At 42.7% G+C, this 24,685-nt stretch overlaps 1 protein-coding gene across 3 annotated transcripts in view; it reads right to left on the bottom strand.

The window, feature by feature from the left end:
- The window catches only part of ABCC4 (ATP binding cassette subfamily C member 4 (PEL blood group)), a 218,320-nt gene that overhangs the window by 123,993 nt on the left and 69,642 nt on the right, over positions 1-24,685 (bottom strand). For all 3 annotated transcript variants that reach the window (XM_061171226.1, XM_061171227.1, XM_061171228.1), the window contains 7 exons: positions 15,780-15,869; positions 15,024-15,187; positions 13,762-13,887; positions 11,993-12,242; positions 5,319-5,420; positions 1,635-1,724; positions 247-438 (listed from right to left, as the gene is read on the bottom strand). In XM_061171226.1, coding sequence (XP_061027209.1) covers positions 247-438; positions 1,635-1,724; positions 5,319-5,420; positions 11,993-12,242; positions 13,762-13,887; positions 15,024-15,187; positions 15,780-15,869 — 1,014 coding nt within the window. The remainder of the gene's footprint in view (positions 1-246; positions 439-1,634; positions 1,725-5,318; positions 5,421-11,992; positions 12,243-13,761; positions 13,888-15,023; positions 15,188-15,779; positions 15,870-24,685) is intronic.

Raw genomic sequence — 24,685 nt, 5'->3', positions numbered from 1 at the left:
TAAAAAAAGAAGGTAAAAGTGGATGAAACTTCGCAAGATGAAACAGTCCCCTCCCCCAAAAAGGCATTCTGTGAGCGTCGTTACATCAGAATTCAAACAGTAGCACACGTGTGTACATGTTCATCCAGAAGACCAGCTTAAAAGTATTAAACAACATTAAAAGATCTTTTAACAAACCTTGTAGTTTAAACCAACACTATCATCATTTGAAATTTGAGTATATATAACTCAAAAGTCATTACTCACCTTTTTCAAAGCACAAGCCTTTATTACTTTTTCATATCGTTCTTTTTCATATTTTTTCCCAAACAGGATATTACTCCTCACAGTTCCTGAAAACACCCAGGGCTGCTGAGAAACATACGCGATCCTCCCGTGCACGTTGACCAGCCCCTGGCTCGGGGGCAGTTCCCCCAGCACAGCACTCAACAGTGACGACTGAAACAGATGGCAACACACACGCGTGAACAGGCAGCACTCAGGACGGACACGCCCGCAGAACAACTGTCCCCACCCTGGGCGCTTGATAAACGATAGAACCCTTTCCTTTAAAAGAGGATAAAGTACAGCTGTGGCAGTTGAGAGAAAAAAAACTGAAAACAACACTACTGGTCAATGTACACTAATGATTGATAAGGAATATTAATATAATACTATGACAATTTAAACTGCCCAAGAGTTTCCCCCAACTGAAATGCTCTACTCAGCAAAGACTAAGTTAGAATGTTTAACATCCTTAACTAGCAGAGCAGCCCAGCAGGATGTGTAGCTTCATGTATCTGATGTTTAGTGCAGTTGTTCCTGCATCCGGGTATCCTTTACTTGACAAACACTTGTTCTTAAATAAAGCTTTCTCTGAATAATATATCGAAAGATGATTATTTTTTTAAAAAACTCTGAAGTGAGTCGTGTCCAAAGAGCAAAACTCCATCATAAATTAAATCATCACCCCCTCGTGTACATATCCCACGTTTAGGTTCCTGTATTTTGTTGTTGCAGACCAAGTGCATGTGCACATGTCCTTCAAATCTTTAACAACACACAGACGTGGCGTGTCTGTGTCCACACCATCACAGCGCTCACCACACTGGGCTGAAATAATCTGCCTGCGCATCTGTCTCGCCCCAGAACATAGTTGCCTCTGGAGGGCAGAGGCGTCTGGGTCTTGCTCACGTCTGTACCTTTAGCTCCAGCACATGGCTGCACATTCACTACACGTGTACTGACGGGACCAAGTCAAGTCACATGAGGAAATGCTCAAAGCTTCCCGGAAGAGCCATTACAACCTCCAGACCTCCTGGAGGGACCACTGTGACAGAAAGAAGTCCCCATTGTCTCATTCTGTCCTGAACAGCTGTCACATAAATAATTTCCTTCACTGAGACATCCAAAGTCCCGACAAGCAGTTCCCAACTGTGTAACATGAAGCACCAAGAAGGAAAACACAATGTGCATTTATCCACATTTATTTGGACATGCAACCTTCTTGCAAAACTAATGTTCCATGGAACAGAGAAATGCTGTTCAAGATACACCCAATTCAAACTGTGTTACCTACAGCTCTGGGCTCGACTCTGAGAATTTCACAGGGGCTGCGGCACTGCATCAAGCTGCCGAAAGGCATCATAACTTACCTTTCCTGCTCCCACAGGTCCCACCACAGCTAACAGCTCACCGGGTCTGACAGTAAAGGAAAGGCCTTGTAGAGTTGGGGTTTCTGATGCCTGCAAATTTAAGTTTACAAAATGGTTCATTTCAATAAAATAAAAAAACTGAACTTCAGAAAGTAGAGAAAATAACGTAAGTCATTGATATGCTAATATAACCCATACTTTCCTCCTTCCTATTTTAAGATAGTGAGTCCTGGGGGCCTTTTCATCAAAAAACACCTTTGAAACAGCTTTAGTTGCCTTTAGGAAGCCTACTTCTTTTGCCAGATTTTCATACAAACACAGCTCTAGACACCCACAGAATTTAAGTAGTTGAAATGACAAGGCCCCGCCTCGAAATGCAAACTCCATGATGCACACTAGCTTATTAATATAATATATTTAATAGAATATCCAGTATGGGAGGTTTTTAATCATTTGTAAGTTTTCATTATAGCCATTGGTGTTGTTTACTTCACTACTCTCCACAGGGTGGCAGCGTAAGTACATATCATGCCTGGTCCTCTACTAGTAATTTGACATCTCCACTCATCTCTTTATTTTCACTTGATAAAGAATGAATCTCAGTAATGCTCAGCAAGCAACGGGGCACTTTATATGATAAAGTTGCTCTTGATAAATAAAGTCACGTAAATGGCAGTCAAGGCTCCAATTTCACCAGAGATTCAATTTAACACCAACAACCAAAAAAAAAAAAGGAGGGGGTGGGGCGGGGATCATGTATAACACAGTAGGTTAGAGTGATAAAGCCTCAATTTTGTACCTCTTACATGCATTACCTATTCTGGGTAAATAGGGACAACAAAGTACTTCTACTGTAAAAAAAACAAAAACCACGGAGGTACATGTCACAGCAAACAATCCAACACAAAGGAGAAGGATAAAGTACTCATCGTGCCAATCACAGGTCATGTTCTTGAACAAACTGTAAATTCTATCATAAAGAAACTTAGGGGTATGTGTATTTCTTTACATATACTAAGTGTTTAAAAAAAATTCTTAACTGCTAATGTTAAAAAAAAAAAAAAAGTGGTTACATGTGATTAAGTAAAATGCCCAAAAGACTAATAAAAGCACAGGGTCTGGATAAGAAGTCTGGATAATGTTCTAAATGGAAAATTTCTCTGGAAAGAACTGAACTGATTAGAGATATAGGCAGCTACTGAAAATATAATTATTTTTAATCATCAAAATAACTAGCCCCATATTTTATCATATGAGACTTTTTTTAAAGCTACTCTACTCCTTTCTTTTTGATTAACACTTGGATTCTTATTTTGCTACCTTTCACTCAGTTGTGACTGCACGATAATGAGCCACCTACAAACACAGCTTCCTGCTGCAGCCCTTCAGTTTGTCAGGGCAAAAAACATGGACTTCCCTCCCTGTTCAGGCTTGAGGCTCTTCATCACCAAAACACTAGCCCCAGATGTTACAGGAATTACAAATCTATCAATAAGAAGCTAGATTTTAATACATGAGAAACATTTAAGCTTCTCCACTTCTTTCTTCTTCTCTGACACTTAGGGTTCTTATTTTACCACTTTTCACTCAGTTAAGACGACAAAATAGTGGGCCACCTACAAACATTAGCTCCCTGTCACCACACCTCACAGTGTGTCAGGGCCAGACACTGAGTTACCTCCCTGTTCAGGCTTCAGGATCGGGCACTGTTCTGACATGACCAGAAGGGGGCAGCACTCGACAGCCCATGGTACTGGGGCCTGTCCTCTCCTGGTTATCCAGGCTCAGGGCATGCGGATTCGACGAGGGTCATCAGCTGAGCCCCACTCAGCTGCCAGACACAGTTTGAAATCTCTGTCCCTTGGAGGCTCCCACAGGACCATTTATTTTAAACCTTAAAGACTGAGACCAAGTCCCATCATTTCATGAATGAGACCTGGGTCCCCGAAACCTTCTGCCACCTGCCCACCTGGCTGTATAGTGGAGCAGCTTAGAAAGCTCATGTCTATCTCCAGCCTCCCAACCCAGCAGGGGATTCATTCAGACTCAGCTTCTCTCCAAAAATCCCCAAGGTCTGTGCCCCTCCCCCTCCCGAGGGCTCTTTCACCCATGACCTAACCTGAGAGGCCCTAATTACTAATGACCCAGCACAGGGCACAGCCTTCCATAGGCAAGGCCAGGACCACAGAATCGGGTGTTCTGTACTACAGTGCAAGTTGCACAGAAGTCTGAAAGCGTGTTATTACGTTCTTGCAAGAAGAACAAAGGAGCTCATTTTATAATGCTGCACAGTTTGGTATAAGAGATTTTGTTAATGTTTCATACAAAGTATTTGTTAACATTCACAGAGAGTTGCCATCGTAATGGAATTTTAATGGTGCTTTTCATAAATGCTTCAAGTGTATTATGATGAGAAATACCAAGCAGGAGGTAAATCTACAATATTAAGTTAGGAGAAACTATCAGGTCAGATAAGGTACCTTGTTAGAGTTTCCATGTGCGAAAGCTAAGGGGGTATATTTTTATTTATTTGGGAACATACTACTGTTTTGTTGGTGGGGAAGCAGGTACTGAATCAGAAGTAGGTGAACAGGATGCAAGTGGCACCGCACTTAGTGTGACAGGCAGGAATACACACGAGGCGTCTGCACGGGCCGGACACTTGCACTGTGGTCTCCACTCCCACCAGCAGTCGAACTCCTGGGCTCTGTGCCGGATGGTGGACCCTCTGGTAGAGGCACCACCTCGTTTGAGTCCTTCCAGCCCTGGGGGTGGGAGCGGCTTCCCACCACTGCTAATCTCTGGGTTGGGCTGTCTCCAGCACCACCATTTTGCCCTTTCTGCTTTTTTCTTCCCCCATCTTTCATCCTCTGCCTAAGTAATTCCCTACATGGAATTCCCTCTCCTGTGGTTATGGGTTCTGTTTTACTGAGTAATCCACAGAGGACCACTGAACCGGGGAGGCAGGAATGTTTCAGTCGTCGGAAAAGGGGGCTGCACTAGGTGTGCGGTTTTGAGAGCGGACCCTGCTGTTTTTCCTGTTTGCCTGAACGTCATAAATAAACCAAGTGTTCGGAAACTGCCAGTTTTCCCTGTCAGCTTGCCACACAGTGCAACCCTTCAACTGGGAATCACTGGTGCTCACTATGCCCTCCTGCTGTCGCCTCCCTGTCCCTGGCTGCCACCAAAGTAGCCAGAACCATCGAGAAGCTTAGCATGGGGGAGCCCCACCCTGCCCCACAGCAAAGACCTAAATCATGGCCTCAGTATGTAATAAGATGATCTGAGAACATCAAGGCAAAAAATGTACACTGATTCCCCAAAGCCTCTGGTCTGTAACAACCGGTTGTTTATTTGTTAGTTAACCCATTCCATACTGCAGCATTTTTTCTCTACAATCAATATAAATTCTAACATTACAAACATATGGACTTTAAGGTCAAAATGTGCTAATACTTTGAAAGCTCTCTTGAAAATGAGAGAGAGAGCAACATGTCAAATGTCTTAGGCTGATTTTACACTTAATCTCCATTAGTTGCAAACCTTACTCCTGATTTTGAGAATTTTTATAACATACTTTCAGTAAATTAGCAGGTCACATTTTACACCAGGTGTAAAACCTCAAAGTTCTCCAATAAATCTGTTGTCTTTTAGCGGTCACAATCTTGATACACAGGATGTTACCTTATCCCAAAAAGCAGTGAAATCTTGCACGTCCACTATCATTTTACCATCTGATGGCAGCTGAGGGTTGCACTGTGTTATCTCATCAAGTAACAGAAAGTTCTACAGAAAAAAGGAAAAACACAGATTGTTTAAACTCCAGGAGAAAAGCATAAACAAAAATAACTGCTTTCTTGGAATTTGCAGTAAAAAACTTTATACAGCCTACATATCGTTTTGCCAACTGTACTCAAGTGTAGGTTCACATCAGAACAGACCAGGTAATATACAGAATATTATATACTATTGTAATAATATACAATAAAGTATACATATAGTGTAGGGTATAGTATGAGATATATTACATATATGACAAATAAAGAGTTCCTGGCCCTGAGGCTGTCTTTGTAACTTTCTTAACAAGTGTACTGGTTCCACCCTAAGGAGAAAATGTGGTTCCAAACTCCAACACATTTAAAAGGTTGATATTTCTATTGTTTTACTTTTGTGTTACTAACAATAAACAAAAGAGTTGGTAGGGAATTATTCCGTAAATATTTACTGAATCCCACCATGTGCCAAGCACCATGCAACATTGCTAGGAACACAGAGAGGAAGGCCATTCCCAGGCCTGCAGGAATCAGGTGGCACAGGACAGGCTGGGAACACAAGACCTACGAAACCCTGGCTCTGCCTGTTTTGGGTCGTGACCTTTCCCTGGGCACTTAAGTACACGCTGCTTTACTCCTCATGCGCGTTAAATCAATCACTGCTTGTCGTTAACTATCACTCGAGTCATTGTTCTAAAAATGAAATGCTCTTATTAAGTTTCTATCTCTTAAAAAATACTTTACAAGCATCTATTCACAATCACTTGTCTCTTCTCCTTAGTCAACGCCCTCTCTCCTCGACAGCAGGAATGGCCGCATCTCCCACTTCTTATTATTTTCATACCCCTTAGGAGCTATTCAATGCAATTCAGCTGAATAAAACCAAGTCCTGCGAACCACTACTGAACTAACAGAATCATATATAGGAAAACTCCCTCTTGCCCTGCAAATGCTGGACATAATTCAACAAGAAAAGCTACAGTGGTAGAGAAATACCACCCTCACTTCCCACTCCCCCCCCCCCCGCCGCAAGAACTGTGAACGTGTGGCAGACAGAGACTGCTGGCTGGCCTCAAAATCTGCTCTCGTTCTTCTGAGGTAACAAACCCCGGATTTTAGCTGGCACCTGGCAGCCTGGAAGGAGGCCCTCTCTCTCCAGCCCCCCGAGCAGATAGGTGTAGCCACGTGACTACATCCAGGCCGGTGGAAAGTGACCATGTCCGGGACCTTCATCCACCCCACGGCCTGGGCCTTGGAGGTCACCAGCTGGGTCAAGGCCACAGACAGAGGAGCAACAAGAGAGAAAGAGTCTGGGTCCCTAACACCCTGGAGGATCATACTAGCCATGGAACTTGTTACAGGGAGAATTGCTCACCCCAACCAAAAAAAAAAAAAAAAAAAAAAGTTAGGGTCCTAACTGCAAATACTTCAAAACGTGACTTTATTTGGAAATAGGGTTGTTGCAGATGTAATCAATTCATGTGAGATCACACTGGACTAGGGTGGGCCCTCAACGCAATATGATTGGTGTTCTTATCAGGAGAGAGATGCAGAGACACACACAAGCAGAAAACAGCCATGTGACTACGGACACGGAGGCTGGAGTGATGGCTGTTACGAGCCAAGGTACACCAAGGTTTGTCTCCAACCACCAATAGCTAGAAGAGGCAAGAAAGGATTCCCCCTTATAGAATTCAGAGGAATCGTGACCCTGCTGACACCTTGATTTCAGACTTCAAGCCTCCAAGACTGAGAAAAAACAAATTTCTGTGGCTTTAGGCCACCGGGTTTGTGGTACTTTGTTAAGGAGCCCCAGGAAACCCATACATAGCCTTACAAGGATGCTTGCATGAGAGAAATACAAACTATCTGTGTAAGCAGCTTTAACACTGCTAATTGTAGGACCCACAGGCATCAAATCCCAACAAAACAGGGGGAACTGAAACAACCATGTGAGCGTGTTTGAGAAAGAAAACAACAGGTGAATAGTAACCTACTACCCTAAACATCATAAACACCCTTCAAGTCCTTGACATCCTTGTCTACCATGCCCCAAAGCTACAAATATGACTGCAACCTTCTACTTCAAAACAACTGGTAAAAACTGAACATGAGGACTTACCTGGTGGTGCAGTGGTTAAGAATCCGCCTGCCAATGCAAGGGACGCGGGTTCGAGCCCTGGTCCGGGAAGATCCCACATGCCGCGGAGCAACTAAGCCCGTGCACCACAACTACTGAGCCTGCGCTCTAGAGCCCGTGTGCCACAATTACTGAGCCCGTGTGCCACAACTGCTGAAGCCCCGGTGCCTAGAGCCCATGCTCTGCAACATGAGACGCCACAGCAATGAGAAGCCCGCGCACCACAACGAAGAGCAGCCCCTGCTCACCGCAACTAGAGAAAGCCCTCGTGCAGCAACGAAGACCCAACGCAGCCAAAAATAAATAAATATATAAATAAATTTATTTAAAAAAAACAAAAAAAACCTGAACATGAAAACCCGCTTCTGTGCAGGAAAAGGAAGACAAGATCCTTGCATTTCTTTCAAGGACCAGCTGGCGGGAGACACTATCCTCTCGTTCCCACCTCCTCTCATCCAGGCTCACTGAGAACCTGAACACTGGGCGCAGCTGCCCCTACCCGCCCCGAGCCCGTGTCCAGCAGGAGGCAGGATGGACAGTTGTCTGAGGACTCCTCTGCAGGCTTTCAGCCACTGCAGCCTGAGTTCTCTCTCCACAGCACCCCTCCCATCGTCAGCCGGGTACCAGCTCTCGCCTGTGCTGCCACAGTTCATCCCTCTCCCAATTCTCCTTTCCTCTTGAAACAACATAATTTCACAATCTCACTTGCTATTAACCATTTAAAACACTGATACGCCTTTTCTTTTGCTGGTTCCTTCCCCAGCCCTCCCCAGCACCACCGATGCTCCCCCAACACCACTCCCTCCTGATCTCCTTACAACACCTCTGAGAGTGTCCAGCACGCTTCACCCCCTCCAGTGACCCAGCAGCACTTATGTCCACATCCCCAAGTGGCCTCTGCCTGGACACCCTGAGTACTAATGCCACCCATCCTTCTGGGCCATCTCAAATGCTAATCCTCCTGGGAACCAGCTCAGGAGGATCCAGGCTGGCACTGCGCTCCTTACCTCTGAACCCTTATAGGGATATAAAGTCATAAAGAGGGGAGACACGAGGTGATTCCTGCACTTACACAGTCCCAACTCCATCTGAGACCAAGCCTTGCACAGAGTCGGCCCATCGTGGGTATCAGGCTAAGGGAAGGAACAGACTACGTGGCTGTTCAAATCCGTCCAGCCAGTGACTGCGTGGCTACAGCCTTACACGGTCTGAGCTAACACAGCAGCAAGCAAAAGGTTATGCGTGTATGTTATACATCTTGTCTAGACAGAAATTCCAATTTCACCTTAAGCGTGTTACCAAGATAAAAAACCTCAATATCCAGTGTATGTATGGTAGAATAGAAATTCCCCACTTTCAAAAAAAAAAAGAAAAAGTATGCCTTAAATGAGGAATTAAATCTATTGAGCACTTGTCTACAAATAACAGGTCTGCGAAGGGAAAGAAGTCACAATCTTCCAGGGGTTAAATGAGACTCCATTAAACACGAGACCAGCTTGTAAAGTTGCAAGAAGTGCTGGTTGCATTTTTCCCCAGGACTCAGGCTGATGAAAAAGGTGAAATTAAACTGCCATTAGAGCCATGAAGTGCAGACCCAGAACACATCATGAGGGAAAGTATCAACGTCAGAACTGCAGCCAAAAAGACTGACTTCCCAGTGGCTGGTAGGGGAAAACCTAAGCAGCTTTGTGAACAATATAACCTCAGAGACACATTTTACTGGATGTAAAAGTCACTGAAGACTTTTAGTGCTTTTAAGTTAAGACAAGATATTTTTAATCCTATTGCAGTAGCTCAACGCCAAGACCTTCAGTCCCCTTTCATTACTAAGAGAAAAATAAGGGGACCATTGCACCACCTCCAAGGTAGCCAGGGGTGGTGGATTTTCTTCCTAGGAGCCCCAAACATGACCTGAGTGGAAATCTTGGAAGACAGCCCATCCAGTCTACTGAGTCCCAGGCTGCAGAAGGCAGTGGGGCAGCAGGGCTTAAACCACACTCTGTTCTAAACTCTAGGTGCCCACCACGCCTCCAGCCCATCTATGGTCAAACCTCACCTAGTTCTTCCATTCTTGCTGCCGTTCTCATCTTCTAATTAGGCATTAACACATCTAACTGAGAAGCAGGGCAAGGAAGAACACAAATTCTTGCTCTTCTCCTCCCCTTAGTATTCCAGGTGACTTTGCAGCCCCAAAACTGAAAGGAGCCCACAATCCATCTCTCCTGTTAAGGGGCTTAGAATACTCCTGGGGAGTCACGACACGATCACCCCACTTGACATGATGCTGGGCCGTGCAGGGCTGGCCCTGCACACAAATGGAAGCCCTAGATCAGCGCGAATGAAAGTGCTGGGAGAGGGGCATGGGGCTGCTGGAGGCTCAGCAGCATTTGCTTAAATCAAGGACTGACGAGAAGGCAACCCAGGGGACCCAAAAGAGTGAGCCAAAACCAGGGATGAATGTGACAGGTCACACAGACAACCCGTCTTCCCCCCTCCCCCGCCAGAGTGGAGGGTCGTGCGCTGTGAAACAGAGGTGCCAATGGAGCCTAGAGTTTAAAATTTTGATTCTGCAAGTAACATGGAAACTTTGAAGGTCTTCGGACTAAGACCAGATGATGAAAACAACACTTAAATAGATATTCCACATGCTAGAAGGTACTAAGAAGGCAATGTAACAGTGGTTTAAAAAACCAGGCTTTGGGCAGGATCCTAGTTGTCATTTACTAGCTATGTGAGGATAGGTGAGCTATTTCACCTGTTATAGGAACCTGTTTCCTTATCTGTAAAGTGGGGACACTAATGCTTATCCCATTCAATTGCTATCAGGATTAAATGAGATGACATGCAAAGGCTTCAGGAGCGCCCGGACCACACATCAACCGCGGCAGCAGCGATCGAAAAGACAGCAGCAATAACAAAACCACAGCAGCACAACACATGTGTGAAGCCTCCATCTGGACAGGTTACTGTGTCACTAAGAACGTCACTACAGTCCAAGAATATCCCTAAATGTCCTCTTTCAAGATGTGAAAGCTTCATAAAAGAAATTTTATTGAACTGCATGGACCATCCCTTAACAGTGTTGCTAGAAGCCCCCATCAAAAAGAATGATAAGGGCTTCCCTGGTGGCGCAGTGGTTAAGAATCCGCCTGCCAATGCAGGGGACACAGGTTTGAGCTCTGGTCCGGGAAAATCCCACGTGCCGCGGAGCAACTAAGCCCATGCGCCACAACTACTGAAGCCCACGCACCTAGAGCCTGTGCTCCACAACAAGAGAAGCCATTGCAATGAGTAGCCCGTGCACCGCAATGAAGAGTAGCCCCCACTCTCCACAACTAGAGAAAGCCCGCGTGCAGCAACGAAGACCCAACACAGCCCAAAATAAATAAATAAATACATAAAATTAAAGAAAAAAAAAAAGAAAAGAAAGAAAGAATGATAAATTCAGGGGAGCAGAACTGACCCCGTATAACTGATCTGTTTTATGGGCAATAGCTTTTTATACTATAGAAACTTCATCATAAAAAAAAAAACTCACCTTTTATGACGACTGAATGATCAAATAAAAATCACAGCCAAAGCTATCTAACTTCACAAGAGATCTATTACTGGCCATCCATCACTATCGAGAAGTAGGAACAAAACAAATTAGATGTTTTGTAAAGCCCAGACACTCAAGCTCACGCCCAGGCCGGCTCACAAAGTCAATTTATCTTCATTTTACACCAATTCATAAACACACAACTCCTTAAATATCTACAGGTTCTTATCTTGGTGATGTAAATTATTCACCCCTGGCAATTTACAGACAGTTAGATTAAAAAGAGAGAGAGAGTGACTGAGGGTATGGTGGGAATCACAAGTTTGAAAGGAAGAGGGCAGCTAGAGATAGGATTACACGTAAGTGAAAAGAGAACAGGGACAAAAAGGCAGATCGAAAAGGCATGCTCAGAAATCAACAAGCAAACCATCTACGGAGGAAAGAACCCATTTGTAAACACAGAGAATGAGGTGAGGCTGAAGCCATGCTTCCTGCCCAAGGGACAGAGACCTCTCAGCATGTTCACTCCCTCCCGGCCCAGAGAGGAATCCTATTCACCCCAGGACTGAACACAGTTGTCACCTAGTCAATGGAGTTAGCACAGGAGATGAGATCTGTTTGCTTCTCCTACTTTCAGACAACTTAATCGTCCTGCAGTCATTACTCGACAAGGGCCCTGTACCGCTGCTACTTATACTACTGCCCGTAGATGAGCAGCCTCTTAAGATACTTATAACGCACCGTATGTCAGAAGACGGGAGCACTAAAGACTCTCTGGAACGACCACCAGCTTAGGCAGTGAGAGCGTTAGACCTCACCTAACTGGCACACAGTGACACCAAATAAAAGAAGGCATTTTAGGTAAAATCCACCTACAAGTTAATAAAGTTATTTGTCAGCAAACCTTGATTCTTCGGATGCTGACGACTGCCTCTGACACCTTCTCGACGGCCGAAGGGAAGAAGAGGGTGACTGTCAACCGCACAGCCCCATACAGTGTCACCGCCACAAACACACGGCTCGCTGTGATCACATTGCCAAGGAGCACATAGGTGGTGAAGGTGACAAAAACAATGATTTTGCTTGCAACAAAAAACGATGCCAAATTCATTCCTCTAAGGTAGGAACTTCTCAGAATCTTGGAAATCTCCTTCCTGGAAAAGAGTAGGAAATAGATTTTAAAAGAAGCATCAACATCCAAGACATGAATTCAAGTGCCCTGTGTGAGTGGCCTCTTCCTAGGGAGTGGACACAGACGAAGACAAACCATCCCTCACATCATGGAGATACTACACAGTGCACACCCGGGGGCCTGCCCGACACAAAGACCACACACTTTATCACCACTTCACTCTTCCAACTAAACAGAGGCTTAGTGTCACATTTTAAACATTTTGGGTCAATCAGACTGGGTTTGAACATTCAGTCAACATCCATTCATAACCAGAAGTCCTGTGCCGGGCTCCTCACTGATGACAGAGAGACACAGCCCATCCCCTCCAGGAGTTGACGAACTCATAAAAGAATAGAGAAAACAACCCCAAAATTGTGAGACACCAAGACATTAGACAGAGGCACCAGCACGGCCCCCACGGGAGCACAGAGCAGAGGCGTGTAACTCGGAGCAGTAGAGTCAGGGCAAGTCACACACACGTGGACCCTGAGAAGATGAGCTGGAGTCAGTTGGGCTTGGCGGAGGCCAGAGAAGGAGGACGATGCGAGTGTATTCCCAGCAGAGGGAGGGGCACGCACAAAGGTGCAAAGTGAGAGGTGACAGGGTACTGCCGGAGAATTCTAAGTACCCTGTGCTGGAGTATAAGCCCTCATCAGGTATTTAAGTCAAAGATGGAAAAAAATTCTACAAACATAAAGCAAAGCAAAAAAGATATTTATGGCTTTGTTTGGAATGAATAATACTGACTCATAAAGTTTGGCCCGATGTAAGTACCCAATCTTTATAATCTCCCCATTTGTGCTATATTAACATAAATTATACTTTTAGTTTAAATATCGTTTTAGATGCCAACATCTTAAATCATTGTTTATTTGGAATCTGTGCTATTAAGAAATACTTGGGGGCTTCCCTGGTGGCGCAGTGGTTAAGAATCCGCCTGCCAATGCAGGGAACACGGGTTCGAGCCCTGGTCCGGGAAGATCCCACATGCCACGGAGCAACTAAGCCCGTGCGTCACAACTACTGAGCCCGTGAGCCACAACTGCTGAAGCCCGCTCGCCTAGAGCCTGTGCTCCGCAACAAGAGAAGCCACGGCAATGAGAAGCACGGCAATCATCGCAACGAAGAGTAGCCCCCGCTCGCCGCAACTAGAGAAAGCCCGTGTGCAGCAACGAAGACCCAACGCAGCCAAAAATAAATAAACAAATGAATGAATGAGTGAATGAATGAATAAATTTTTTAAAAAAGAAAGAAATACTTGGAATTTAATTTCTGTATAAGTAAGAAGCATATATTTTTTTTCCTTTAAGAAGATGGTAAATGGAAGAGCAGGTTAAAATGATGTCTCCACTGTTCTACTTAACCCCACTGCCACGTGTTGGGGGTGGCGTGGATAGTAGTTAAGTTCACCTTAATGTGAAAACATGGTAAGACTTCTAAACCATTCAGTAAATAAGAGATAAATTATGAAAATATGCTGTATATATACAAAAACTTACCTTCTCAAACTGGTAATAAGGTCTGCAAAAGACTTTTCCCAACCATACATTTTTATTATTCTGATGCCAGTTATAACTTCATTCATGGTCCTGATCCTGGTGTCTGTGAAAGCTGCAGTCTTACTCCTAAGGGACAGACGTGAGAGATGAGCCTTAGTGACCACAGCCCAACTTTCCTTATCAGCAGCAGCAGTGGCACAGCCAGAGACCAGGGATCAAATGATTCCCTACAGCTCTTTTGCGCTGACAGGCAGGTCCTACTCAAAGTAGAAATGGAGAAGACTTCAATTAGGAAGCCAACCATTCAGCCCAATTCAAGAAGTAACTTGGAGAACTTGCAGTATCTGCTAATGAAGACCCAGAATTAATCAGATACAAACCATCTGCCCAAGGATGTCACGGTCAGGTAGGGAAGGCAGAAAGACACCCGACTCTTAACAGGAAGACAGTGGCTGTGCTGTAATAAAAGAGGAGTAAAGTGCTGGGGAGCAGAAAAGATGGGGCTATTAATTCCACTGGGAAAGGAGAACAAGAAAGCCTTCAGAGACCTGGTAGCATTGGAACAGGGCCTCAAAGGACAAGGAACATCTCTCCACAGCAAAAAGAGGAAACGAAATTCCAAGTAGAGAAAAAAAATACCACACGAAGAGGTACACACACACACAAAAGAACTCAATGAGCTTCACTTGACAACCCGGACAATGACCCACCTCCAACCCTCTAGGACCTGCTTCAAGCCTAACTAATCAGCATTAGGCTCTTCATCACCAGCCACTTTTCTATCACATAGGCTGCTAGGAATGTGGGGCTTTATAAAGACATATTTAAGATCGATCTTGCCCTTGGGGTGCTTATAACTTAATGGAAACGCTGAATTAAAAACAAGATGCAAACATATACACACCTGAAAATGGCTCTAACACAAGCATAACAAAACTAGATGCATCTGGAATTGAGCCTATAAGATCATTACTATTTAATAATGCTTAAATAACACTATTCAATGTACATTCTGCTTAAGGACACTCTACTTGCTCAGGTACGGTGCCGGGAGGAGCCAGCGGATGCTGTCACCTTTCCCGCTTCAGGATCAAACTTCAGCTTAAGGCTGGAGCATCTACTGGCTAAGCCTAAAGGGTCTACAACACACGCAAAGAGACCAAAGAAGGCATTTTTGTTTTGTTTTTGAACAAAAGCATCAAGCAGATGGTGGATGTTACCAGTTACATATTAACACTTTTTTAAACCAGTGTTTCTCTTACCGGAGTGATGAAAACAACTTCCCAATGCAGCTTTGCAAAGGCAGAAGAATAATTAGAACCGCCATCCCAGCAAGACATGATATTCCTATTTCCATCCAGAGCAGGATGGTCACTATGATAGCCTGCAGTGGCCCTGCCCACAGAAAGTGCAAGAATATCGTTACCTTAAAAGAAAAAAAACAAAGCCTTCTTAGGAATGTATAAAAACCAGACCAGTAAGGACACAATTTAGAAACAATCTTCTGTCAAAGAACAGACGGGAACCTAAACAGAAATGATCACAGTGGGTTTTTAACCTGCTAAAGCAGAAATCAAGTATCTATCCCAGGTGACGCTGTTCTGGGAGCGCATAGGGCCAGGCTCAGGGACGTCCAGGGAGAAGAGGACCGGGAGCACCAGGAAGATTTCAGTTTTGTCCATCCCACAAATGAGCCCAGGGCTTCCTCAAAGTCTGCCCCAGAATTCAGCCCCTGTCAAGAAGGGCCACTCCAGGAGGACCCTTAGAGACACAAACCACGCGGGGCAAGAACACTGATGCCTATTTATTATTAGAAAAATAAAATTCTCATCTAAAGGACAATACACATTATTACATCTAATTTGCACACAGAAGAAATGAGAGTTGGATAAAGAGAACTCTTTGTCTTATGCCTTCAAAAGAATCCTGGCCAACGCCAAACACTGGCACCTGGCGTCCCAAAAAGCTAAACACAGTAAGGACAGGAAATGGAAGAGGATCCCCCAGGGGCAGCTTACCTGATCAAACCTGTTCACATCGTTGGACAGCAGGTTGACTATCTGGCCTGTGGTGGTCTTCCCCAGGGCCAAGTTACTCAGGCGAAGTGCCTGAAACAAGAGAGGGTAACAGAGAATTGGATCCCTGTGGTGATACCAAGTCACTCTTAGAACATAACAAGACAGAGCACGTTTTCATGGGGTCTTGAGTGGTGTCAGGACGAGCAGGATGACCCCTGACAGCAGGGCTCTAGGAATCCATCGACTCCTCAATGTGGCGACAGCCACGCCCACAAGGACAGCAAAAAGAGGCTGACGCAAAATCTCCCACCTTTTTTTTTTTTTTTTTTTTTTTGATGAATCTGGACATGCCCAAAATATAAAGGGATGTAGGTTCATACTTAGAAGCCAACTAAAGTAATTTTGGGCCATAATAGATGAGAGCAGGGAAGGTGCCTTAAGGACAGAAATTAGGAGACACAGGCTGCAAATCAATCATTAATTTTGTGTGTAACATCATTTCAACACTGTATTCTCAGTTTCCTCATTCTTTGAATGGAAATAACTCTTCACCGTGCATAAGATCATAGGGTACGTATGAGAGTTGAATGGCAGATATTTGTTATCTACTATGTGGAGGACACCAGGAGCTCCTGGAGATATATTTACTGATAGTCATGTCTTCTTGTCTTTGGAGATGGGACAAGATATATACCAACACCTGTAATTCAGGTGTGAAGTGAACAGTAAATACAGTGGCACAGGGACCTGGGGAAGGTTTCTACCAAGTGACACTGTGGTGAGGGAGGAGCTTGGACGACGAAAAGGATAAAGTATATGGAGAGAAGGGAAGGGCACTGTGGCTGAGAGGAACCCATGCAGAGACTCCAGGGAGTGAAAATGCAAAATCTGGCTAGAAAGGTGGTCTGGGAAATAGCTAAACAGTTTGGAAGGCAACATGGAACGGTCAATGTTTTTTCACATTAGAGAAACTCAACTTTAGGAAAATTAAACTGAAGAAGTGACTGGCCAGGAGATTTTTGGAAGAAAGGAGAATTAGGGGTCAGTGAAACAGTCAAGAGGTAACCAGACTGTGCAGTAGGGATGTGTGAATGGTAGCAAAGGGCCACTGAAAACACTTTGAAAGGTAAAAAATGCTTTGCAAATATGAGCGAGGGAGGGAGGGAGGGATATACCACTACAGGAAAGAAAGAAACCATATTGTGCCTTAATTACTGAAAGCTCTCTTGAAAATAGTTTTAAAGCCTATTTTACATACAAATACATGTTAATCCCTCATGCAGAAAATACTTATTTTAAAGAAGTAGCTAGTTGAACCCTAATTTGAACAACTAAAAGAAGGCAGAATGGTGCACCAAACTCTGAGTTTAAACTGATCATTAAAAAAAGTCAAGACAACTGCACCTAATTGGAATTGATGGACCAAAAGGCTGGTTCTGGAACAAAAGTTAACATGAATCAACTATAACACTGCAGCCAGGGACTTCCCTGGTGGCGCTGTGGTTAGGAATCCACCTGCCAGTGCAGGGGACGCAGATTCAAGCCCTGGCCCGGGAAGATCCCACATGCCACGGAGCCACTAAGCCCATGCGCCACAACTACTGAGCCTGTGCTCTAGAGCCCGCGAGCCACAACTACTGAGCCCGTGCGCCGCAACTACTGAAGTCCACGTGCCTACAGCCCATGCTCCACAACAAGAGAAGCCACCACAATGAGAAGCCCGCGCACCGCAACAAAGAGTAGCCCCTGCTCACCGCAACTAGAGAAAGCCTGTGCACAGCAATTAAGACCCAACGCAGCCAAAAAAAAATTAATTGATTAATTAATTAATTTAAAAAAATAATAAAACACTGCAGCCAACACAGAAATCAAGGATCTGTCAAAAGAAAATCAGTCATATTCCACACAGGATAAAAAACAGAACATGAAGTGACAGTAATATTATTAATGAGGAAGACACAGCTTACAAGCAAACTGCCAGATTTCTGTTCCAACCATGAAAGAATAATTGGTACTGGACTTGCCCTCCATTGTAAAACTGCAAAGTTGGACAAAATATATGAAGCAGCTGTTTTCAGCCACTGAACGACAAGCAGGGCTGAACTGTAAGCCTAGAGAAGAGGAGAGCCCGGGACTGGCCTGTCTTTCTGCCTGGGGGTTTCTTCTGCCCAAGCAGAACTAAACTTTCACTGAACTGAAGAGGAAGAGATGGCTGTTCTAAGTTGCAGAAACGGCTGGAATTTGGGCAGGAATAGCAGAGGGTAGACCCAGAATATCTTGTGGGGATTTACCAAAGGGACTTTGCCAGAACTTCACCGTCCGTGAGCAGGGTCAGACCCATGAGGCCTCTGTGAGGTCACGCAATGCCAGGAGACTAGAAGTTTCTGCCTACCTAGAAGAAAGAGTTCTTCTTAAGCACCTCAGACATTCACTTAGCTGCCAGGAAGGCCATGCCTTACGCTCTAGAGTAAGAACCATGCACTTGGACTAAGTTCAAAATGGAAATAATTGCCCCAGATAGACAGACAAGACAAACAGAAAGATAGAACGAATAAGCCAATCCTAACAAGACCAATCTACCAGGAATTCCCTATCAGAACAAATACACTTTAACCCAGACTTCCTATAATGTATACTTCCTAACACCCAACATAACAAGACAATTTTTAGACCTGCAAAGAAGAAAATTTGACCCATAATCAAGAGGAAAAAAAAATACAAGCATTAGAAATAGACCCTGAGATGATCCAGATTTTGGAATTAGTAGACAAGAACTATTAAACAACTATTATAAATATGTTCAAGGAATTAAAGGAAAATATGGTTATAACAAGTGAATGGATAGGTAATTTCTTTTTTTGGTTTTTTTTTCTGGCCTCGCCACGCAGCTTGTGGGATCTTAGTTCCCCAACCAGGGATTGAATCCGGGCCCCCGGCAGTGGAAGCACAGAGTCTTAACCACTGGATCACCAGGGAATTCTCTGGATAGGTAATTTCAGAAGAGAGATGGACACTATCAAAAAGAAGCAAATGGAAATTCTAGAACTAAAAAGTACAAGATGAAAAATTCACTAGGTAACTTTAATATCAGATAATTTCCATTGCTCTGTGCCCAGATTCATTAAGCCTTTCTTTTAGTTTACAACCTGAAGAACAAACAGAAAATGGAGAGCGAGAGCCAGATTGATAGAAGAAAGGAAAGCCTAAGGGTTCAATGGGACCATACAAGCAATGAAACACACATGTAATTGGAGTCCTGGGAGAGATGACAAAATAGGGAAGAAGAAAATATTTGAGGGAATAATGGCTGAAATTTTTCCAAGTTTGGTAGAAAATATTAATTTAGATACCTAAGAATCTTAGCAAACCCCAGAAAGGATCAAAACAAAGAGACCTATGCTTGGGCACATCACAGTCAAAATGCTGAAAACCAGAAAGTAACAGTCTTGAAAGCAGCCCACGAAAAACAACACATTACATACAGAAGAAAAATAATACAACTAATAGCTGACTTAACAAACTCAATTCTGTAACTATGTATGGTGATGGATATTAACTAGGCTTACTGTGGTGATCATTTATATACACACACACACATATACACATACATACTATACACTATATATATATATATACACACACACACAAATACTGAATCATTTTGCTGAATATCTGAAACTAATATGCTGTATATCGATTATACCTCAATTTAAAAGGAGGAGGAGATAGTGGAACAAAATTTATAGAGTGCTGAAAGAAAAGAATAACTGTTAACCTCAAATTCTATAACTAACTAAAGTAAATATCCTTCAAATGATGAAGGTGAAATTAAGACATTTTCAGATAAAGTCTCAGAGACTTTATCACCACCCAACCTGATCTTTAAGAAATTATAAAGGATATTCTTCAAGCTAAAGGGAAATGGTACCAGATGGAAATTCAGTTGTAGAAAAATAGAGAAACCAAAATGACAAACAAACATGTGGGTAAATATAAGAGATTGTATTATTCCTTTCCATTTCTTTGCGAAACAAATGGCTGCTTAAAAGCAAAATAATGGTAACACCATATCGTGTATGTAGATGTAAAATATATAACAATAGTACAAGGGATAGGCTGTTACTCCTATACGTTTCTTACATTTTATGTAAAGTAATCCAATATTAACATGCAAAAAAAGACTGTAATAAGATGCCTATTTTAATCACTAAAGCAAGATTAAAAATACGAGATACTGATAAAAAGCCAACAAAGGAATCAAAATGGAATACTAAAAAATATCTGATTGACTGAAATTAAGTCAGGAATGGAGTCCCGCCACCCCAAAAAAAGGCAGATGAAACAAATAGAAAATAAACAGTAAGTAAAAGGCTTAAGCCCCATCACATCAATATTTACACTAAAAGCAAACATACTAACACTCCAGTTAAAAGCCAGAGACTGCCATACTCACACTGGATTAATAAAAGAAAGATCCAGCTTGTTGTATATGTGAGATACACTTTAAAGTAAAAGGATGGAAAAAGATGTGGCATGCAAACAGTACGCGCAAGAAATCATGTGAGGCTATATTATTATCAAAGTTGATTTTGAGTCAAGGAATTAAACTCCCAGAGATTAAGAAGGACATTTCATAATGATAGGATAGTCAATTCACCACTCCTAAATGTGTATGGATCTAATTACCAAGCTGCAACATATATGAGACAGCAACAGAACTATGGAGAAAAATCAGAAAACCCCACAATCACAGCAGGAGATTTTAACATCCTTCTTCTCAGTAAATGTAACAAGTAGACCCCCCCCCCCCCAAAAAAAAAATCAGTAACAGATACAGAAGATTTGAATAACAAGTAACCAACTTAATCTAACTGACATTTATGGAACACCACACCCAACAATTATAGGACAGGTTTTTTTCAAGTACACATTGTAAATTCACCAAGACCATATGCTGGGGCCATAAAATAAATCTCAATAAATTTCTAAATATAAAAATGGTATGCAGAATGTTCTCTGATGACAAGAATTAAATTAGAAATCAATAATTTATATCTTATCTAAAAAGCACAACTATTTGGAAATTAATATATTTCCAATATGTTAATATTGGAAACAAACAAACAAAATATCACAAGGGAAATAAGAAATATGCATTATCAATTACATGTCTATTGCCCTCAAGAGCTATCAGCTAGTTGAGTGCACAGACATGTCATAGTCATTTATGTCATCATGATCATAAAAACAGCTACCATTTATTCAGCACATACTACAAGCCAGACAATGAATAGAAAACCTTATTTGTAAGAATTTTTTCCTATTTTGCACATAAGAAAATAAACTGAAAGTATTCATACCTGACAAAGAATGGGCACTCAGTTATTTTGTTTTTAATGAAGCAAAGTTACAACTTGTGAAGGAGAAATGTTACCTGCCAAGTCATTAAACAAAGGATGTTGCAGCCATCAAGCTGCCACATTACTGCTGGTCCCCTGAGGGAACTCCGGATGGAAACAGAATGCTGGTCATGAAGCAGTCAACTGCTGCAGCCACCCCTGTCGTGCACCCTGAGGAGACTAAGGATGAGAAAGCACAGGATACTGGCCCCAGATAGCTGGGGTGCATATCAAAGGAACGATTTCAATGAGCCCAGACTTGCATCTTGCTATACACAGAAAAGCGCTGATTTCATTACCTTGAGATGTCTGGTTTTCTTTAATGAACAGTAATCTTTTGATGTTCTGACTACCCAGTCATTGTTGCAAAAACCCCTTTGTATCCTGCCTCGCCCCCGGCACCCCCTTGCTCTTCAGAGTAGTCCCTCAGAGTGATCCAAGCGTCCTGTCTCCAGGGCTTGAGGTCCTGAAAGAGTCAGCTAAAAAAATATAACTCTCAACTTCTAGGTTGTGCTTTTTTTTTTTTTTTTCAGTCCACACACTGTTCCTCATTAATGTAGAAGATTAAAGTTCAGTTCTAATAAAATGTTTATGTTATAGTTAAAAACATGTCACATCCAGTGTAGAGAAAAACAACATACAAATTAATGCTAATGTTTTGGTTCTATATTTCCTTTAAGTTGACATTTTACAAGGGGATACTATTTGGTTCAATCTGTTTTCCTTGTGAAAGCAAAATAGTTCCACCATGAGAACAATAAAAGGCAAACAAACTGTAATCAAATTTGCACCATGTATGTCAGATGCAAAATTAGTTAGTAAGCTATTAATCTTTAATAAATCAAGAACACCTAAATATAGATAAGAATTATATTATAAAAGCCTACCAATTTTTTTAAAGGGCAAAGAACATGTACAGGAAATTCACTACAAAACACACAAAAGGCTAATGAAAATTCGCAAATACTCAAATTCAAAGAAACTCAAAATGTGACATCCACATTTGGCAAGGGTGTAGGGCCATCTCATTTCACTAAAGAGAATGTAAACATTTAACTCTAGAAGGAAATCTGGCATATCAAAAGGCTTAAAATGTACACACCCTGAGAAATTAAGGATGTCTCCAAAGGTTTAGCTTTAATCAGGTTCATTGCACTGCTGTTTGTTAATATATAAAAACTGGAAAACAATCTGAATATCTAATTACTGATTATACTAGACTCCGCATGGCCTTTAAGAACAATATTATGAATTGCGAAGTGCGAATTCCACCCAAGCAAGGATCCATTTATGGTGGGTTCCTACGGCATGGGGGGTAGGGGGTGGTAAATTACATATGGGGTCATAAGAGAACTCTATAATCTAGGCCAAAACTTCGATTTTGTTCAACTTTTTAAAAAAGAAATGCAAGAAACATTAGTCATTCATTTGAAAAATAAACAGTGTGTCCTTCCTCAATTATTTTAAATCAGCAGACTTCGTGAAACACAAAACCTAAGTGTGGGCAGATAAATATAACCATCAAAGGAGCAGGAGAAAAGAATGTTCTTTCCACAGAATTGAGTTTTCCAGACTGGTGAAAAGTATTATCCCTTTAAGAATCCAATCTTCATTTTAATAGAAACGCTCCCCAAACCGTTCTCCAACGGTCCTTTAAAACAGAAGATGGGAGCTGTACTTCACCATCCTCATGATGAAGATTCCTCATCACTAACATGACTCTTTTCCAATGCCAATGATCCTCAGTGTGTAGACACTCCTACGAAGTGCCCAAAATGGCCATGCTTTTTGGGTTTTCATACATTGTAATTCTATCTTGTCCCTTGCCATCAGGCTATCCCTTCAAGAGACTATCTCACCATTTACTGCTGTTTCTAAACTAGGATATGGCTTCGTAATACTGTAAGTGAGTCAGAGTAAACAGGCTCTGAGTAAGAACCTAAAGGACTTTCAGAACAAAAAACAGGCACTGTGTCACTTATTTTGCACTTTTGGCTTACTTCCTGGGTCACGGCCCTACCCCCCAGAGTTGAGCTTGTCAGATAATGCAGTTTCTAGGTACACTGGGTATTACTCCAACAGGCAACTAGGGTGAGAATATGTTTAGCTCACCTAAAGCAGAACATTGCTGTATTTTTCCCATATTGTTGCCCAGAGGTGCTTAGTAATGCTGTCACACCTACTTTCATGATTGCATAATCTAAAGCCATTAATCTCTGCTTTGAGGGGAGAAGCCAAAATCTGCCTAATATCTTCCACCCCCATGAACACGAGTGACCTCTATAAAACTAAACAGATTCCCTCTATGGTTCTGTAGGAAAAAAACTGATTGAAGGAAATGAAAAACAAAGTCAATGCAAGATCAACCACATGCTGCTCTCTCATCTGACAACTCCATTGCCTTTTTTTGTTGTTGGCCTGATCTTCCATGGCTGGCATGCAAGCCAGCACAACTACTCAGAAGCTCTCTGCAAGCTTTGAAGGATGTGGCATTTACCTCCTGGAAGAACTGTTAGCTTTCATTTAAATTCTGCTGGTCACCTTTTACCATTATACCACAGAACCTACTGGATTCGCCAGAATGCCATGTATACAGAGCTGACAAGTAAGCCTCTGAATGTGAGAGTCATAATGCAGACCATGAGAACCACTGGGGGATGGGAGCCTGTGATAACTACCCCAAGGTCAGGCTAAGGACGTGAACTCCTCAGGAGGAGTTTCTTCACATTCTCTGACCTCATCCCCTCTGGGGGATGAGTCCCTGAGGCAGTACCCTGGGAACCCCCCCAAGCCCTAGAGCTCCTGCACGGTGAAGACAAGCAGAATATGACCAGGCCCCCATTCTGACAACTGCCACCAAGACTGCCAAACCCTTTGCTGGTGACCATACAGCATGCTAAATACTACTCCCCATTGTGGGAGGGCCGGAAGTGCCCGAGGTCCCTGAGAACAACCCAGAAAATCTGAAACAATGAACTAAAAATAGGTGTTTACATGAGTGAGATGGTGGTCAATATATACTGTTTTAGGAAAATGACTACAGTTTAATTAATAAAGTCTATGATATCAATGCAAGAAATAGATAAGGCAAATTCATAGATGTATGTTCAGAGTGAGGTCACATTCCAAGATACTGGCTGAAAGACCCTTTACCCTTAGACCCTTCCACCACCAACTGCTCCGTTTGAAAGAGAAGCCCCGATGACTGGTTTACCAAGCAAGAGAAGTGAACAGAACGATGAACCACACAGAAACAGCTGTGGCAAAGGTGAGCTAGTAGGGCAACAGGAAGAAGGAAAACCATGGAGAGTGCTGAAAACCCCATGACAGGGAGAGAAAGGAGATCCAAGAACATGCATAAATATACATTTTAGGGTTCGGCAAGAGAAGATAATCTTAATGAGAATACAAATCAACTGGCCCCCCAAAAGGGGGGAGGAAAAAAGACTTATATCAACATTTTCAAAAAATGTATCGTGTTTCCGTACTTCTAAAAAACAACAAAAA

Source organism: Eubalaena glacialis, chromosome 16 (genome assembly GCF_028564815.1).
Source record: "Eubalaena glacialis isolate mEubGla1 chromosome 16, mEubGla1.1.hap2.+ XY, whole genome shotgun sequence".
NCBI lineage: Eukaryota > Metazoa > Chordata > Mammalia > Artiodactyla > Balaenidae > Eubalaena > Eubalaena glacialis.
The sequence above is the reverse complement of the archived record's forward strand: the minus strand, read 5'-3'. Positions and strand labels throughout refer to the sequence as shown.